Source organism: Mesoplodon bidens (genome assembly GCF_964165515.1).
Source record: "Mesoplodon bidens genome assembly, chromosome: 1".
Classification (NCBI taxonomy): domain Eukaryota; kingdom Metazoa; phylum Chordata; class Mammalia; order Artiodactyla; family Ziphiidae; genus Mesoplodon; species Mesoplodon bidens.
Window position 1 is genome coordinate 9,620,818 of NC_138176.1, and position 19,751 is coordinate 9,640,568.

Genomic DNA, 19,751 nt, shown 5'->3' on the forward strand with positions numbered 1-19,751 from the left:
AGACAGCTTCCCAGACCCCGCCACGGAGCCACCTTCAGATATTCACTCACACACGGGAACCCCCTCCATCAGGCCCAAGTTTATTCTAAAAATTACTTTTCGCTGAGCACTCACTCATGTCATTCTCAAACCCCAAACTTATGCTGAGTCTTGAACAAGCCATGCACCCCCTGAAAATCATCAGAGCACATGGACATGCTTAGGGACAAAGTGTCTATTGGTAGCAGGCTGTTCAGAGTCGCTCCAGGGCCCTGGGGCTCCTGGATGGTGTCTGTGCAGGTGAGTGGGGAGGGAGGGGAAACCCCGGAGTCAAGAGGCACCAGGCCTCACCTGGCAGGAGCGTGGACTGCGGCCTGGCAGCTGGGAGAGAGAGAAGGCAGATCAGACACCTTGCACAGAAGGGGCACCACAGGGGCAAAGGGGGACGACGCTGAGCAGGTGAGACGCTCAGTCCATGCCTGTGCCCCGCCATGCGGGGTGGGACCTCTGCCGTCCTCACCCCCAAAAGATGCTCCTCCTGAGAGGTCCAGGCACCCAAGCATCCCTTATTTCCAATGTCAAGGTGATTAGCTCTGTGTCTAGATGACCGAGTGCACCCAAACCAGTCATCAGCCTCACAGCATTTATGGGCTCACTGAGGAAGCAAGGCTGAGGGGTCCAGCTCCAGGTCCAAATCTCGTGTGAGGTTTGTCAGGCTCGACTGTAGGCGGTGACAAGGCTGTGCCTGGCAGGCCACACAAGGGCCACTGCCCTGCACACGACAGCTCTGGTGCCCAGACAGTGCATCCCAGTTCCCTGGAGTGGCTACCGTCGAGGCCTCAGGAACCAAACCCTGGGCCACCTGCAGTCCTAGATCATGACCTCCATTCACAGACCTCGTGACAGAACTAGCCTGTTTTTTTTGTTTTTGTTTTTTTCTTTGGCAGCACGTGGGCCTCTCAGTACTGTGGCCTCCTCCGTTGTGGAGCAACAGGCTCCGGATGCGCAGGCTCAGCGGCCATGGGTCACGGGCCCAGACGCTCCGCGGCACGTGGGATCTTCCCGGACTGGGACACAAACCCATGTCCCCTGCATCGGCAGGAAGACTCCCAACCACTGCGCCACCGGGGAAGCTCAGAACTAGCCTCTTTTGCCTCTGGCTTGCACTGTGACATGCAGAAAAAAGGCTTCAAGTCACTTTCAGTTTGGTTCTTTGTTCTCATTCACCAGCAACATGCCTGACAGCTTGTCAAAAAACTCACACTAATTCTTAGCAAAGAGACAAGGTGATTTAAGGAAGCGAGAAATGTAGAAAATGCTTTGAGAGGGGATCAGAGTGTCAGACGGAAACCACACCACCAGAGAGGGACACCCAGCTTATTTGAGACCAACCTGAGCAGACGACACTGGCGTCCTCGCTGTGTCCACAGTTGTGTGTGTTCCAGCCACTGTGAGGGCAGCTCCACAGGTAGCTCTCGTGCCCCATGCAGCGCACATCGTCCAGGACGATCGGGCCAGAGCCCTGACCGTACTGGGCACTTCCTGGGGCCGACGTGGCCCGGCCACAGCCCAGCTGCCTGCAGACCACGTCGGCGTCATTGGTATCCCAGCTGTCGTCACACACGGTGCCCCAGGAGCCTCGGTACAGGACCTCCACCCGGCCCTGACACCTGTGACTTCCATTCACCAGCCTCAGGGCCAAACCTGATTCAGTTCCTGGAAGGAGATGGGAAAATGCACTCTCCTGTGTTTTCCGAAGGAACAGGTCCTGAGGACCGAACGAGATTCAGAATCCTTCCAGGGGAAAGACTTCTGAGTTCAAGGTAATGTTTTCCTTATGGATGACCTGACTGAGCCTGGTTATCATCATTTATCCACACGGGGATGTTTGATACAACCTTCGGCTGTGGACTGAGCTATGCTTGTTCTCTGATGGGTTCCGCACAAGGCCCAGCAATTCGGTGGCTGATCCCAGCCGTGGGAAGGAGGTGGGAAGAGGGGAAGCCCACAGCCTGAATCCCCAGGGACCACTAGGATGAACTTGAGCTCCTGCAGCATGAGCCCACCAGAGAGAGCTTCCCAGACCCCGCCAAGAAGCCTCCTTCGGAAGTTCATTCCCACATGGGCACCCACTCCATCAGGACAAAAGTTATACTAAAAACTACTTTTCGGTGCGCACTAAGTCATGTCATTTTCAAGCCCCAAACTTATGCTGACTCTTGAACAAGGCGTGCACCCACTGAAAATCATCAGAGCACATGGACATGCTTAGGGACTAGGCATCTATTGGTAGCAGGCTGTTCAGAGTCCTTCCACGGCTTGCTGGCTGAAGAGCTAGAAAAAAACCAGTCTCTCTCCCCTCCTGGGCTGTAGACCTGTGGCTAACAACTGCCCCTTGGCAGGAAGCAAGCTGACAGTGAAGTTTATAAACATTAGAAAATAGAGGTAATAAAAGTGCATCGGAAAAGCTGTACTGGAACTTCTGGATCCAACTCTACCTGAAGACCATCCTACCACTGACCTATGGAAGTCATTGCGTCCCCCACCCCTACCCCCAACTCAAGAGAGTGTCAGTTGGGATCCTATCGCTTGGCAACAAAAGCATTCTGAGTAACATATGCCACAACTGGGAGGTGAAGGTTCTCCATTACTCTGGCACGCGACAGGAACCCTCCACAGTAGATGAGGCGCTGAGCTCAGAGGCTCAAACCAAGAGTCAGGAATTGCACCCAGGCCTGAGGAGTGGAGTGTTTTGCAGGACCCAAGTCACGCTTACCGTCGGCAGGAGCTGTGGGCGTCCACCAGCCTGAAGGGAAAACACAGCAGGATTAGAGAGAAGGTGTCTACAGTCAGGGTTGCTCTAGTGACCTGTCACTCACATCAGGGAAAGTGGGGTCTGAGAATCTCCACTGCCTGGGGGAGGAAGAGGCCTTTTCTGAGAACTGGCCGTGAGCCAGAACATGCCCTCAACTGTCCACGGCATGGCGATGAGGCGCCACACTACACAGGAGCGATTAGCACGCTCTCCTGACTGAGGGCTCCCTGGTGAAAGTATCCCTTTTGGACTCCGCGGGGGTGTGGGACCTGAAACAGCCCGGTTCTCCCCGCACTCATAACTCTCGGTCTAGACAATGCTTTCAAGCATTGTTGAGCGCAGGACAGGCCTCCTTGTCACCCAAAGCTCTGGGGAGACACTGTGTAGCCACAATGTCCTTAAATCTCTGAGCCAGACCAGAGGATCCTTGTGCTATGGCTCCTCTGGAAGTGTCTGCTCACTCTAGAGTGACCAGGGCAGGTACTGAGAGGTGGCAAACGTCCACTCGCCCCGCCTGGGGCTCCTGGTTGGTGTCTGTGCAGGTGAGTGGGGAGGGAGGGGACACCCTGGAGTCAAGGGGCAGCAGGACTCACCTGGCAGGGACGTGGACTGGGGCCTGGCAGCTGGGAGAGAGAGAAGGCAGATCAGACACCTTGCACAGAAGGGGCACCACAGGGGCAAAGGGGGTAGACGCTGAGCAGGTGAGACGCTCAGTCCATGCCTGTGCCCCGCCATGCGGGGTGGGACCTCTGCCATCTCATCCCCCAAAGGTGCTCCTCCTGAGAGGTCCAGGCAGCCCAGCATCCCTTATTTCCAATGTCAAGGGGATTAGCTCTGTGTCTAGATGACCGAGTGGACCCAAACCGGTCATCAGCCTCATGGCATTTATGGGCTCACTGAGGAAGCAAGACTGAGGGGTCCAGCTCCAGGTCCAAATCCCGTGTGAGATCTGTCCAGCCCAACTGTAGGTGATGACAGGTTTGTCACCACCACCCAGGGGCCACTGCCATGCACACGGCCGATGTGGTACCCAGACAGTGCATCCCAGTTCCCTGGAGGGGCTACCATCCAGGACTCAGGAACCAAACTCTGGGCCACCTGCACTCCTAGGCCATGACCTCCCTCAGAGATCTCATGACAGAACTAGCATCTTTTGCCTCTGCCTTGCACTGTGGCATGGAGAAAAAAGGCTTCAAGTCACTTTCAGTTTGGTTCTTTGCTCCATTTCACCAGCTACATGCCTGGCAGCTTGTCAAAAGCTCATACTAATTCTTAGCAGAGAGACAAGGTGATTTAAGGAAGCGAGAAATGTAGAAAATGCCTTGAGAGGAGATCAGAGTGTCAGAAGGAAACCACACCCCCAGAGAGGGACACCCAGCTTATTTGAGACCAACCTGAGCAGACGACACTGGCGTCCTCACTGTGCCTACAGTTGTGTGTGTTCCAGGGGCTGTGAGGGCAGCTCCACAGGTTGCTCTCGTGCCCAGAGCAGCCCACGTCATCCAGGACGATTGGCCCTGAGCCCTGACCGTACCAGGCATTTAATGGGGCCGACGTGGCCCAGCCGCAGCCCAGCTGCCTGCAGACTACGTTGGCGTCGTTGGTGTCCCAGCCGTCGTCACACACGGTGCCCCAGGAGCCTCGGTACAGGACCTCCACCCGGCCCTGACACCTGTCACCTCCATTCACCAGCCTCAGGGCCAATCCTGATTCAGTTCCTGGAAGGAGACGGGAAAATGCACTCTCCTGTGTCTTCCGAAGGAACAGGTCCCGAGGACCGAACAAGGTTCAGAATCCTTCCAGGGAAAGACTTCTGAGTTCAAGGTAATGTTCTCCTTCCGGCAGGCATGACTGAGCCTGGTCATCATCATTTAGCCCCACGGGGCTGTTTGATACAACCCTTGGCTGTGGAATGAGCTACACTTTTTCTCTGATGGGTTCCGCACAAGGCCCAGCAATTCGGTGGCTGCTCCCAGCCTTGGGAAGGCGGTGGGAAGAGGGGAAGCCTACAGCCTGAATCCCCAGGGACCACTGGGATGAACTTGAGCCCTTGCAGCAGGAGCCCACCTGAGACAGCTTCCCAGACCCCGCCAAGGAGCCTCCTTCAGATGTTCACTCCCACATGGGCACCCACTCCATCAGGACCAAGGTTATACTAAAAACTACTTTTCGGTGCACACTAACTCATGTCATTTTCAAACCCCAAACTTATGCTGACTTTTGAAGAAGCCGTGCACCCACTGAAAATCATCAGAGCACATGGACATGCTTAGGGACTAGGCATCTATTGGTAGCAGGCTGTTCAGAGTCCTTCCGCGGCTTGCTGGCTGAAGAGCTAGAAAAAAACCAGACTCTCTCCCCTCCTGGGCTGTAGACCTGTGGCTAACAACTGCCCCTTGGCAGGAAGCAAGCTGACAGTGAAGTTTATAAACATTAGAAAATAGAGGTAATAAAAGTGCAGGGGAGAAGCTGTACTGGAACTTCTGGATCCAACTCTACCTGAAGACCATCCTACCACTGACCTATGGAAGTCATTGCGGCCCCCACCCCCACCCCCACCCCCAAGTCAAGAGAGTGTCAGTTGGGATCCTATCACTTGGCAACAAAAGCATTCTGAGTAATGTATGCCACAAGTGGGAGGTGAAGTTTCTCCATAACTCTGGCACGCGAAAGGAACCCTCCACAATAAATGAGGCGCTGAGCTCAGAGGCTCAAACCAAGAGTCAGGAATTGCACCCAGGCCTGAGGAGTGGAGTGTTTTGCAGGACCCAAGTCACGCTTACCATCGGCAGGAGCTGTGGGCGTCCACCAGCCTGAAAGGAAAACACAGCAGGATTAGAGAGAGGGTGTCTACAGTCAGGGTTGCTCTAGTGACCTGTCACTCACATCAGGGAAAGTGGGGTCTGAGAATCTCCACTGCCTGGGGGAGGAAGAGGCCTTTTCTGAAAGCTGGCTGTGAGCCAGATCAGGTCCTCAACTGTCCACGGCACGGCGATGAGGCGCCACACTACACAGGAGCGATTAGCACGCTCTCCTGACTGAGGGCTCCCTGGTGAAAGTATCCCTTTTGGACTCCACGGGGGTGTGGGTGGGACCTGAAACAGCCCGGTTCTCCCCGCACTCATAACTCTCCGTCTAGACAATGCTTTCAAGCATTGTTGAGCGCAGGACAGGCCTCCTTGTCACCCAAAGTTCTGGGGAGACACTGTGTAGCCACAATGTCCTTAAATCTCTGAGCCAGACCCGAGGATCCTTTTGCTATGGCTCCTCTGGAAGCGTCTGCTCGCTCTAAAGTGACCAGGGCAGGTACTGAGAAGTGGCAAACGTCCACTCGCCCCGCCTGGGGCTCCTGGTTGGTGTCTGTGCAGGTGAGTGGGGAGGGAGGGGACACCCTGGAGTCAAGGGGCAGCAGGACTCACCTGGCAGGGACGTGGACTGGGGCCTGGCAGCTGGGAGAGAGAGAAGGCAGATCAGACACCTTGCACAGAAGGGGCACCACAGGGGCAAAGGGGGTAGACGCTGAACAGGTGAGACGCTCAGTCCATGCCTGTGCCCCGCCATGTGGGGTGGGACCTCTGCCATCCTCAGCCCCCCAAAGGTGCTCCTCTTGAGCGGTCCAGGCAGCCCAGCATCCCTTATTTCCAATGTCAAGGGGATTAGCTCTGTGTCTAGATGACCGAGTGGACCCAAACCAGCCATCAGCGTCACAGGATTTATGGGCTCACTGAGGAAGCAAGACTGAGGGGTCCAGTTCAAAGTCCAAATCCCGTGTGAGATCTGTCAGGCTCAACTCTTGGTGGTGACAAGGCTGTGCCTGGCAGGCCACACAGGGGTCACTGCCTTGCACACGGCCGATCTGGTACCCAGACAGTGTATCCCAGTCCCCTGGAGGGGCTACTGTCCAGGACTCAGGAAACAAACCCTGGGCCACCTGCAGTCCTCTGCCGTGACCTCCATTCACAGACATCGTGACCGAACTAGCTCTTTTGCCTCTGCCTTGCAGTGTGGCATGGAGAAAAAGGCTTTAAGTCACTTTCAGTTTGGTTCTTTGTTCTTATTCACCAGCTACATGCCTGGCAGCTTGTCAAAGGATCATACTAATTCTTAGCAGACAGACAAGGTGATTTAAGGAAGCGAGGAATGTAAAAATGCTATAAAAGTGATTCAGAATGTCAGAAGGAAACGACATCCCCAGAGAGGGACACCCAGCTTATGTGAGACCAACCTGAGCAGACGACACTGGCGTCCTCGCTATGTCCACAGTTGTGTGTGTTCCAGGGGCTGTGAGGGCAGCTCCACAGGTAGCTCTCATGCCCCGAGCAGCCCACGTCATCCAGGACGATCGGCCCTGAGCCCTGACCGTACCGGGCATTTCCTGGGGCCGATATGGCCCATCCACAGCTCAGCTGCCTGCAGACCACGTTGGCGTCGTTGGTGTCCCAGCCGTCGTCACACACGGTGCCCCAGGAGCCTCGGTACAGGACCTCCACCAGGCCCTGACACCTGTCACCTCCATTCACCAGCCTCAGGGCCAAATCTGATTCAGTTCCTGGAAGGAGACGGGAAAATGCACTCTCCTGTGTCTTCCAGAGGAAGAGGTCCTGAGGACCGAACGAGGTTCAGAATCCTTCCAGGGAAAGACTTCTGAGTTCAAGGTAATGTTCTCCTTCCGGCAGGCATGACTGAGCCTGGTCATAATCATTTACCCCCACGGGGCTGTTTCATAGAACCCTTGGCTGTGGACTGAGCTACGCATGTTCTCTGATGGGTTCCGCACAAGGCCCAGCATTTCAGTGGCTGATCCCAGCCTTGGGAAGGAAGTGGGAAGAGGGGAAGCCCACAGCCTGATTCCCCTGTGGCCTCTGGGATGAACTTGAGCCCCTGCAGCAGGAGCCCACCAGAGACAGCTTCCCAGACCCTGCCAAGGAGCCTCCTTCAGATGTTCACTCCCACCTGGGAACCCCCTCCATCAGGCCCAAGGTTATTCTAAAAACTACTTTTCGCTGAGCACTCACTCATGTCATTCTCAAACCCCAAACTTATGCTGAGTCTTGAATAAGCCATGCACCCCCTGAAAATCTTCAGAGCACATGGACATGCTTAGGGACAAGGCGTCTATTGGTAGCAGGCTGTTCAGAGTCAGTTAGAAAGAATTACTTCTTTTGTCCTATGAATTGTCATTATTTAACTAAATCATGGTATATCCATACAGTCGTAAACTGTGCAGCCATTAAACTTTATGATGTAGAAATAATTTCAGTGCCATAAAAATGCTAACTTGAAGACCATCAAAAAAGTATTTATTATATACTCAAGTGAAAAAGGATGTTATAAAACAGGGTAAAAAGCATACTGTACTTTGTGTGTGTGTGTGCATGCGCCCGTATATATATATATGGACTATACATCAGAATGCCAATAGTAATTATACATTCATCCATCCATTCATGTGTTCACTATTCTTTCTACTTATGGAATGCCAGACACAATGCTAGATAATAAGGATGCAATAATGAAAATAGCAGACATAATTCCCGCCCTCGGGAAGTGCAGTTTGGCAGAAAAGATACGTGTGATCTTCTGCAAACACACTTCTGATTGTGGAATTCCCTAGCTTAAAACATTTCAGCAGCTCCCACTGCCCTTAGCATAAAGCCAGGAGTTTTAATCTGCACACAAGCTCTGAAGGATCTGGCCCTCCCTCACCCAGCTCTCCCACAATCCCTCCTGTTGCCACCTGTCACTCATTTGAAAAGCCAAGATCCTTCCCACATAGACCATCAAAGCATTCTTTCTGGCTGGAAGGCATTTTACCAATGAACCTGCTTCTCCTGTAAGCCTCAGCAAAAGTGTCACTTCGTAAAGAACTTCCCTTAATCCCTTGAGCAAGTAAAGACTCTGCTAATATGCCTCCCTGCACACTGAACTTTCCCTGTGAAGCACCTGTTGCTGTAATTATATCATTAATTCGGTATTTGATATTTAATACCTGAGTGAGGAGATTAATATATCCTTTTCATTGTTCTGTAATTTTACAAACATTCTTAATGGTGATTTGACCATACACAAAGCAAAGATGGTAAAATGTTTAACGTAATAAGAGTTAGTATTTCTTCAGTACATTCTATGTACAAGGCGCTATATTAAATTTAGCCAGTAAATCTATCTCTGTCCTAAAAAGTATTGAGGAGGTATGCAAAATTTATTTATGAAAATATTCTTCATCACAGGGGCATTTATTTAAAATGATGGTAAGAGAAGACAATGACAAGGAAAAGTAGCCATATCATTTCTTAAGAACAATGGAAACCTACTGAACTACATCCATATCATGAGGTAAAAAATACTTGTAAAAGCATGATTATTTGTGAAACTATCCGTTTATTCTTTATCCCCCTTCTTTCTCCCAAAGCTTTGGAGATACTCCAAGAAACAAAAGCCATGAGGTCTATGATTTTGAGAATCACTTATCTCATTCAGAAAAAAGAAGGGGAAGGTGATCTCCTTAGTTAAAACAGAAGTCATCTACCGAGCAGGGGAGAGCGAGGTTGAGAGTGTGCAGGCTCCACGCTGGCTGTGGGTGAGGGCCGGGGCAGGACGTGGTGGGGCAGCCTGGGTGGGCTGTGTGTGCAGGTTGAGGTGGGCTATGCATGTGTCGGCATTAGCTGCATAGACAGCCACGCCTGGGGACAGGAAACCCATGCCCGGGGGGTCAGGTGGAAAAATGTGACACTTACTTTCCGTGATTAGAGCTGATGGACGCCACCAATCTAGAAAGAAAATGAAGTGATTTTAGGATATTGCTGGATAATTCTTTAATTCCAGGTTGTCAGTTTGATGGAGAAAGTCAATCCTTTTCCTTACTGCAGGACTTCTCAGAGCCTTGACCATCCCACCTGCACTGAGACTGGCCAAATGGGTTGGAGTACATCGCACTTCCCACCTTCTTTGGCACCAGATATTATCACTATGGCAATGAGGCAGGAGAAAGATGGGCTCCAGGCTAGACATTTACAACTGGCCTGCTGTTCACACTTCCTGGGGTGAGAAGAAGATGGACTCCAGGCCAGACATTCATTCCCAGCTCCCTGTTTACATTTCCTGAGGCAAGAGACAAATGGGCTCTGGACTACGTATTTATGACCAGAGTCCTATCTATATTTTGAGATCTGCACTTCAATATAAGAAACAACAACAGGAATGGGGTAGATAACTGAACACTGGACACTTTTATGGCAGGGACAAAGAGGGGCTAAACCCTGTTAAAAGATCAAGAGGTCATACATTGCCCATCCTTGGGGCAAGGGAAACATTGCACATGCACAGAAAGGCTCTTTGGGGGTCAAAAAGGAGGGGGCGCCACCCCATAATAGGTGATGCTAAGGCCGTCCCATAGGCCTCTGGGCTGGAATGCATCTTGGAAAAAAGTTGTGCAAGCATGTGGGGAGGGTCCTAGGGCAGGTCAGGTGTGGAAAAAGAAACCAGATAATTGGCCAGAGGTAAACAGAGACCCGGAAGAACTGCCCTGTATAAATGACTTACCCGCCTCTTCACTGCGTTCCTCCTCATTAGGGGGACGCCCACACCCTTGCTCTCCGAGTGTGCATCTCTGCCCTGCTTCTCTCTTAACAGTTTCTCTGTGTGCTCTCCCACTTGTTGTTCTGCTATGTCTCTACTAATAAACTTTGTGCCTGTTTTTACAGTTTTTGCCTCTGTGAGAAATGCGTTTCACTGGGGGCAAAAGCCAGGGGGTGTGGTGCCTAGGATTCCTGGTTTTCATGCAGGCTCCCCATGTTCAATTCCTGGGCAGGGAATCAAGATCTCGCTTCATGCCACTACTCACTGCTGCATCTGTGAGATCAGCAAGAAGATCATTTGGGGGATTGCTCTCAACATGAAGGATTCTTTAACAGACAAACATTTGTAAGACTGCTACTTGGCCATGCTTCTAACATGGTCACAGTTGTCCATGGGATGACTGGGACAGTTATTTTCATCCAAAATGACCAGAGGAAACAATCTTTTTCTTCCAGAGTCTCTCTGAAAGAGCACCGGCAGCAAGCGGTGGCAGGAGACCAGAGGGGCCTTCCAGCCCGAGATGAGTGACAGCCATGGTCTTGGAAATTCGGCTGGTCACTGAAACGGATTCCAGAGTCCTCAGAGGGAAATCACTCCCCAGGAGGAGCATGCTTTTCTCCTTCTATTTCTGGAAACCTGAGAGGGCAGAATTCCAGAGAGGAGCCTTGCTGGGTTAGGCTGCAATGACTCACCTGGGGTAGTGGATTTGATTTCTGGGCCTGCAAGAAAGAGGAAACACGATCAGCCTCAGCACCCAGAAGGCACTGCAAGAAACCCATCAGGTTCCCAAGGGAGAGATGCTGAATGCCCAGCCCCTCTGTGGCCTGAGAAAGGCGGCCTGGGAGTTGTCCAGGAGAGCTGAATAGGAAACTTCAACCTCAGATATCAGTCTACACACAAAAAAATGTTTGGGGGAATTTGTTCTTACAACCTTGGTGTCCATTTCCTGAGGAATGAGTCCGTCCCCGAGACTGGGACTGACCTTGGCATCTCGTGAAGATGCCCCTAGCTGCACTGCAGAGAATGGATCAGAGGGGAGGGGCAGCCGGAAGCTGCTGCTGCTTCAGGAAGCCGGGTGGGGACGGAGAGGAAAGGTCTCAGGGGTGGGGGGCAGAGGGGGAGTTCAGCAGCAGCTCAAGAGCAGCCAGTCAGGAGCTCTTGCTGATTACACACCGAGCTCGGAGATGAAGCAGGCTCCAGCCAGCCAGCACTGACCGGGGTCTAGTGTCCAAGGGGAGGGGTGGGGTCTTCACGGGGGAGGAGGGCAGCCTCGCCTAGGGACTGACCAGAGATCCGAATCTTAGGCTGGCCAAGCTACTAAAGGGCAAAGAGGAGCCTAAAGAGAGGCCCAGCCCTCCTGGGGCTGGGACATCAGCTGCAGGCGATGCCACGTGCCAGGAAAGGCAGGAGAGGCAAACTCTTTAGAGAGTGAGCACCATGACTGCAGCTCGGGGACCAGCAGCCAAGGCTGGGGAGAAGAAATCCATGCCCTCTCGGTCAGGTGGAAGAATATGATAGTTACTCTGAGTGGTTGGAGTGGATGGGTGCCACCAATCAAGAAAGAAAATGAAGTGATTTTAGGCTACTGCTGGATCATTTTTTAATTCCATGGTCATCAGTTTGATGGAGAAAATAAATCCTTTTCCTTGCTGCAGGACTTCTCAGAGCCTTGACTATTCCAATTTACACTGTGGCTGGCCAGAAAGGGTCGGAGTATGTAGCGCTTCTCAACATATTTAGCACCAGATATTTTCTCTGTATCATAAAGATATTTGAGGGATTGCTCTGAACGTGAAGCATTCTTTAACAGACAAACGTTTGTACGAGTGTTCCTTGGCCATGTTTCTAGCATGGTCACAGTTCTCTATGGAATGACTAGGAGTTATTTTCATTGGAAACAACGAGAAAACCAAACCTCTTCCCCCACAGCGTCTCTGAACGAGCACTGGCAGCAAGCGGTGGCAGGAGACCAGAGGGGCCCTCCAGCCAGAGGTGAGTAACAGCCATAGTTTGGGGGACTCAGCTTATCACTAAAACAGCTTCCAGAGTCCTCAGTGGAAAGCACTCCATAGGAGGAGGCTGCACTTCTCCTCCTTCTGGACACCTGAGAGGGGAGAATTCTGGAGAGGAGTCTTGGGTTGGGCTGCAGTGACTCACCTGGGGTAGTGTAGTTGATTTCTGCGCCTGCAAGAAAGAGGAAACATGATCAGCCTCAGCACCCAGTATGTACTGAAACACACCCATCAGGTTCCTGAGAGAGAGATGCTGAGTGCCTGGCCCCTACCCTCCAGGGCGTGAGAAGGGCACCATGGGAGTTGTCCAGGAGAGCTGAAGAGCAAACCTCAAACTCATACATCAGGCTCCACAATAAAAATGGTTTGTAGGGAATTTGTTTTTGCAACCTGTATTCACCCTTCTCTCCCCTGGTGGTCCACTAAGGAAGGTGCTACACCAGACCCAAGACATGCAGGGACCAAGGTATATGGGTGATACATTCAGGGAAACTGCCCATCCTTCGGGGAAGTTCAGAGTGAGGGGAGCCCAGCACAAAGAGCCCTTTTCTGGAAAAAAAACGCACTAAAATAGAAGCTCAATGACTTGGAAGCCAAGCTGAGCAGGTAAAACTGGCGGCCGTGTGGTGCCCACAGCTGTGAGAGTTCAAACTGCTGTGGAACTGCTCTACAGTCAGCCAGACCGAAGGGTCCAGGCAGCCCAACATCATGTATTTCCAACGTCAAGGTCATCAGCTCTGTGTCTAGAGGACCGAGTGGACCCAAACCAGTCAAAAGCCTCACAGCATTTATGGGCGCACTGAGGGAGCAAGATTGAGGTGTCCACTTACAGGTCCAAATCCCGTGTGAGATCTGTCCGGCCCGACCGTAGGTGATGAGAAGTCTGTGCCTGGCAGGCCACACAGGGGCCACAGTCCTGCACACGGCAGACCTGGCACCCAGACAGTGCATCCCAGTTCCCTGGAGGGGCTACCGTCCAGGACTCAGGAACCAAGCCCTCGGCCACCTGCACTCCTAGGCTATGACCTCCATTCACAGACCTCATGACCGAACTAGCCTCTTTTGCCTCTGCCTTGTACTGTGGCATGGAGAAAAAAGGCTTCAAGTCACTTTCAGTTTGGTTCTTTGTTCTCATTCACCAGCTACATGGCTGGCAGCTTGGCATAAAGCTCATACTAATTCTTAGCAGAGAGACAAGGTGATTTAAGGAAGCGAGAAATGTACAAAATGCTCTGAGAGGAGATCAGAGTGTCAGAAGGAAACCACACCCCCAGAGAGGGACACCCAGCTTATTTGAGACCAACCTGAGCAGACGACACTGGCGTCCTCGCTATGTCCACAGTTGTGTGTGTTCCAGCCACTGTGAGGGCAGTTCCACAGGTAGCGCTCGTGCCCCGAGCAGCCCACGTCATCCAGGACGATCGGCCCTGAGCCCTGACCGTACCGGGCACTTCCTGGGGCCGACGTGGCCCGGCCACAGCCCAGCTGCCTGCAGACCACGTCGGCGTCATTGGTGTCCCAGCCGTCGTCACACACGGTGCCCCAGGAGCCTCGGTACAGGACCTCCACTCGGCCCTGACACCTGTCACCTCCATTCACCAGCCTCAGGGCCAAACCTGATTCAGTTCCTGGAAGAAGACGGGAAAATGTACTCTCCTGTGTCTTCCGAAAGAACAGGTCCTGAGGACCGAACGAGATTCAGAAACCTTCCAGGGAAAGACTTCTGAGTTCAAGGTAATGTTTTCCTTATGGACGACCTGACTGAGCCTGGTTATCATCATTTATCCACACGGGGATGTTTGATACAACCCTTGGCTGTGGACTGAGCTACGCATGTTCTCTGATGGGTTCCCCACAAGGCCCAGCTATTCAGTGGCTGATCCCAGCCTTGGGAAGGAGGTGGGAAGAGGGGAAGCCCACAGCCTGAATCCCCAGGGACCACTGAGATGAACTTGAGTCCCTGCAGCAAGAGCCCACCAGAGACAGCTTCCCAGACCCCGCCACGGAGCCACCTTCAGATATTCACTCACACACGGGAACCCCCTCCATCAGGCCCAAGTTTATTCTAAAAATTACTTTTCGCTGAGCACTCACTCATGTCATTCTCAAACCCCAAACTTATGCTGAGTCTTGAACAAGCCATGCACCCCCTGAAAATCATCAGAGCACATGGACATGCTTAGGGACAAAGTGTCTATTGGTAGCAGGCTGTTCAGAGTCGCTCCAGGGCCCTGGGGCTCCTGGATGGTGTCTGTGCAGGTGAGTGGGGAGGGAGGGGAAACCCCGGAGTCAAGAGGCACCAGGCCTCACCTGGCAGGAGCGTGGACTGCGGCCTGGCAGCTGGGAGAGAGAGAAGGCAGATCAGACACCTTGCACAGAAGGGGCACCACAGGGGCAAAGGGGGACGACGCTGAGCAGGTGAAACGCTCAGTCCATGCCTGTGCCCCGCCATGCGGGGTGGGACCTCTGCCGTCCTCACCCCCAAAAGATGCTCCTCCTGAGAGGTCCAGGCACCCAAGCATCCCTTATTTCCAATGTCAAGGTGATTAGCTCTGTGTCTAGATGACCGAGTGCACCCAAACCAGTCATCAGCCTCACAGCATTTATGGGCTCACTGAGGAAGCAAGGCTGAGGGGTCCAGCTCCAGGTCCAAATCTCGTGTGAGGTTTGTCAGGCTCGACTGTAGGCGGTGACAAGGCTGTGCCTGGCAGGCCACACAAGGGCCACTGCCCTGCACACGACAGCTCTGGTGCCCAGACAGTGCATCCCAGTTCCCTGGAGTGGCTACCGTCGAGGCCTCAGGAACCAAACCCTGGGCCACCTGCAGTCCTAGATCATGACCTCCATTCACAGACCTCGTGACAGAACTAGCCTGTTTTTTTTGTTTTTGTTTTTTTCTTTGGCAGCACGTGGGCCTCTCAGTACTGTGGCCTCCTCCGTTGTGGAGCAACAGGCTCCGGATGCGCAGGCTCAGCGGCCATGGGTCACGGGCCCAGACGCTCCGCGGCACGTGGGATCTTCCCGGACTGGGACACAAACCCATGTCCCCTGCATCGGCAGGAAGACTCCCAACCACTGCGCCACCGGGGAAGCTCAGAACTAGCCTCTTTTGCCTCTGGCTTGCACTGTGACATGCAGAAAAAAGGCTTCAAGTCACTTTCAGTTTGGTTCTTTGTTCTCATTCACCAGCAACATGCCTGACAGCTTGTCAAAAAACTCACACTAATTCTTAGCAAAGAGACAAGGTGATTTAAGGAAGCGAGAAATGTAGAAAATGCTTTGAGAGGGGATCAGAGTGTCAGACGGAAACCACACCACCAGAGAGGGACACCCAGCTTATTTGAGACCAACCTGAGCAGACGACACTGGCGTCCTCGCTGTGTCCACAGTTGTGTGTGTTCCAGCCACTGTGAGGGCAGCTCCACAGGTAGCTCTCGTGCCCCATGCAGCGCACATCGTCCAGGACGATCGGGCCAGAGCCCTGACCGTACTGGGCACTTCCTGGGGCCGACGTGGCCCGGCCACAGCCCAGCTGCCTGCAGACCACGTCGGCGTCATTGGTATCCCAGCTGTCGTCACACACGGTGCCCCAGGAGCCTCGGTACAGGACCTCCACCCGGCCCTGACACCTGTGACTTCCATTCACCAGCCTCAGGGCCAAACCTGATTCAGTTCCTGGAAGGAGATGGGAAAATGCACTCTCCTGTGTTTTCCGAAGGAACAGGTCCTGAGGACCGAACGAGATTCAGAATCCTTCCAGGGGAAAGACTTCTGAGTTCAAGGTAATGTTTTCCTTATGGATGACCTGACTGAGCCTGGTTATCATCATTTATCCACACGGGGATGTTTGATACAACCTTCGGCTGTGGACTGAGCTATGCTTGTTCTCTGATGGGTTCCGCACAAGGCCCAGCAATTCGGTGGCTGATCCCAGCCGTGGGAAGGAGGTGGGAAGAGGGGAAGCCCACAGCCTGAATCCCCAGGGACCACTAGGATGAACTTGAGCTCCTGCAGCATGAGCCCACCAGAGAGAGCTTCCCAGACCCCGCCAAGAAGCCTCCTTCGGAAGTTCATTCCCACATGGGCACCCACTCCATCAGGACAAAAGTTATACTAAAAACTACTTTTCGGTGCGCACTAAGTCATGTCATTTTCAAGCCCCAAACTTATGCTGACTCTTGAACAAGGCGTGCACCCACTGAAAATCATCAGAGCACATGGACATGCTTAGGGACTAGGCATCTATTGGTAGCAGGCTGTTCAGAGTCCTTCCACGGCTTGCTGGCTGAAGAGCTAGAAAAAAACCAGTCTCTCTCCCCTCCTGGGCTGTAGACCTGTGGCTAACAACTGCCCCTTGGCAGGAAGCAAGCTGACAGTGAAGTTTATAAACATTAGAAAATAGAGGTAATAAAAGTGCATCGGAAAAGCTGTACTGGAACTTCTGGATCCAACTCTACCTGAAGACCATCCTACCACTGACCTATGGAAGTCATTGCGTCCCCCACCCCTACCCCCAACTCAAGAGAGTGTCAGTTGGGATCCTATCGCTTGGCAACAAAAGCATTCTGAGTAACATATGCCACAACTGGGAGGTGAAGGTTCTCCATTACTCTGGCACGCGACAGGAACCCTCCACAGTAGATGAGGCGCTGAGCTCAGAGGCTCAAACCAAGAGTCAGGAATTGCACCCAGGCCTGAGGAGTGGAGTGTTTTGCAGGACCCAAGTCACGCTTACCGTCGGCAGGAGCTGTGGGCGTCCACCAGCCTGAAGGGAAAACACAGCAGGATTAGAGAGAAGGTGTCTACAGTCAGGGTTGCTCTAGTGACCTGTCACTCACATCAGGGAAAGTGGGGTCTGAGAATCTCCACTGCCTGGGGGAGGAAGAGGCCTTTTCTGAGAACTGGCCGTGAGCCAGAACATGCCCTCAACTGTCCACGGCATGGCGATGAGGCGCCACACTACACAGGAGCGATTAGCACGCTCTCCTGACTGAGGGCTCCCTGGTGAAAGTATCCCTTTTGGACTCCGCGGGGGTGTGGGACCTGAAACAGCCCGGTTCTCCCCGCACTCATAACTCTCGGTCTAGACAATGCTTTCAAGCATTGTTGAGCGCAGGACAGGCCTCCTTGTCACCCAAAGCTCTGGGGAGACACTGTGTAGCCACAATGTCCTTAAATCTCTGAGCCAGACCAGAGGATCCTTGTGCTATGGCTCCTCTGGAAGTGTCTGCTCACTCTAGAGTGACCAGGGCAGGTACTGAGAGGTGGCAAACGTCCACTCGCCCCGCCTGGGGCTCCTGGTTGGTGTCTGTGCAGGTGAGTGGGGAGGGAGGGGACACCCTGGAGTCAAGGGGCAGCAGGACTCACCTGGCAGGGACGTGGACTGGGGCCTGGCAGCTGGGAGAGAGAGAAGGCAGATCAGACACCTTGCACAGAAGGGGCACCACAGGGGCAAAGGGGGTAGACGCTGAGCAGGTGAGACGCTCAGTCCATGCCTGTGCCCCGCCATGCGGGGTGGGACCTCTGCCATCTCATCCCCCAAAGGTGCTCCTCCTGAGAGGTCCAGGCAGCCCAGCATCCCTTATTTCCAATGTCAAGGGGATTAGCTCTGTGTCTAGATGACCGAGTGGACCCAAACCGGTCATCAGCCTCATGGCATTTATGGGCTCACTGAGGAAGCAAGACTGAGGGGTCCAGCTCCAGGTCCAAATCCCGTGTGAGATCTGTCCAGCCCAACTGTAGGTGATGACAGGTTTGTCACCACCACCCAGGGGCCACTGCCATGCACACGGCCGATGTGGTACCCAGACAGTGCATCCCAGTTCCCTGGAGGGGCTACCATCCAGGACTCAGGAACCAAACTCTGGGCCACCTGCACTCCTAGGCCATGACCTCCCTCAGAGATCTCATGACAGAACTAGCATCTTTTGCCTCTGCCTTGCACTGTGGCATGGAGAAAAAAGGCTTCAAGTCACTTTCAGTTTGGTTCTTTGCTCCATTTCACCAGCTACATGCCTGGCAGCTTGTCAAAAGCTCATACTAATTCTTAGCAGAGAGACAAGGTGATTTAAGGAAGCGAGAAATGTAGAAAATGCCTTGAGAGGAGATCAGAGTGTCAGAAGGAAACCACACCCCCAGAGAGGGACACCCAGCTTATTTGAGACCAACCTGAGCAGACGACACTGGCGTCCTCACTGTGCCTACAGTTGTGTGTGTTCCAGGGGCTGTGAGGGCAGCTCCACAGGTTGCTCTCGTGCCCAGAGCAGCCCACGTCATCCAGGACGATTGGCCCTGAGCCCTGACCGTACCAGGCATTTAATGGGGCCGACGTGGCCCAGCCGCAGCCCAGCTGCCTGCAGACTACGTTGGCGTCGTTGGTGTCCCAGCCGTCGTCACACACGGTGCCCCAGGAGCCTCGGTACAGGACCTCCACCCGGCCCTGACACCTGTCACCTCCATTCACCAGCCTCAGGGCCAATCCTGATTCAGTTCCTGGAAGGAGACGGGAAAATGCACTCTCCTGTGTCTTCCGAAGGAACAGGTCCCGAGGACCGAACAAGGTTCAGAATCCTTCCAGGGAAAGACTTCTGAGTTCAAGGTAATGTTCTCCTTCCGGCAGGCATGACTGAGCCTGGTCATCATCATTTAGCCCCACGGGGCTGTTTGATACAACCCTTGGCTGTGGAATGAGCTACACTTTTTCTCTGATGGGTTCCGCACAAGGCCCAGCAATTCGGTGGCTGCTCCCAGCCTTGGGAAGGCGGTGGGAAGAGGGGAAGCCTACAGCCTGAATCCCCAGGGACCACTGGGATGAACTTGAGCCCTTGCAGCAGGAGCCCACCTGAGACAGCTTCCCAGACCCCGCCAAGGAGCCTCCTTCAGATGTTCACTCCCACATGGGCACCCACTCCATCAGGACCAAGGTTATACTAAAAACTACTTTTCGGTGCACACTAACTCATGTCATTTTCAAACCCCAAACTTATGCTGACTTTTGAAGAAGCCGTGCACCCACTGAAAATCATCAGAGCACATGGACATGCTTAGGGACTAGGCATCTATTGGTAGCAGGCTGTTCAGAGTCCTTCCGCGGCTTGCTGGCTGAAGAGCTAGAAAAAAACCAGACTCTCTCCCCTCCTGGGCTGTAGACCTGTGGCTAACAACTGCCCCTTGGCAGGAAGCAAGCTGACAGTGAAGTTTATAAACATTAGAAAATAGAGGTAATAAAAGTGCAGGGGAGAAGCTGTACTGGAACTTCTGGATCCAACTCTACCTGAAGACCATCCTACCACTGACCTATGGAAGTCATTGCGGCCCCCACCCCCACCCCCACCCCCAAGTCAAGAGAGTGTCAGTTGGGATCCTAT

General features: G+C 53.2%; 1 protein-coding gene across 11 annotated transcripts in view; it reads right to left on the reverse strand.

Moving 5' to 3' along the window:
• Positions 1-19,751, reverse strand: part of DMBT1 (deleted in malignant brain tumors 1) — a gene marked incomplete at its 5' end in the record, with an annotated part of 111,249 nt that overhangs the window by 43,670 nt on the left and 47,828 nt on the right. For 8 of the 11 annotated variants that reach the window (XM_081240045.1, XM_081240044.1, XM_081240046.1 and 5 more), the window contains 15 exons: positions 1,372-1,695; positions 2,756-2,785; positions 3,388-3,417; positions 4,189-4,512; positions 5,578-5,607; positions 6,214-6,243; positions 7,020-7,343; positions 9,532-9,564; positions 11,065-11,091; positions 12,530-12,556; positions 13,689-14,012; positions 15,736-16,059; positions 17,120-17,149; positions 17,752-17,781; positions 18,553-18,876. In XM_081240045.1, the coding sequence (XP_081096171.1) occupies positions 1,372-1,695; positions 2,756-2,785; positions 3,388-3,417; positions 4,189-4,512; positions 5,578-5,607; positions 6,214-6,243; positions 7,020-7,343; positions 9,532-9,564; positions 11,065-11,091; positions 12,530-12,556; positions 13,689-14,012; positions 15,736-16,059; positions 17,120-17,149; positions 17,752-17,781; positions 18,553-18,876 (2,211 nt within the window). The remainder of the gene's footprint in view (positions 1-1,371; positions 1,696-2,755; positions 2,786-3,387; positions 3,418-4,188; positions 4,513-5,577; positions 5,608-6,213; positions 6,244-7,019; positions 7,344-9,531; positions 9,565-11,064; positions 11,092-12,529; positions 12,557-13,688; positions 14,013-15,735; positions 16,060-17,119; positions 17,150-17,751; positions 17,782-18,552; positions 18,877-19,751) is intronic. The other 3 variants (XM_081240051.1, XM_081240047.1, XM_081240043.1) reach the window with 3 other exon arrangements.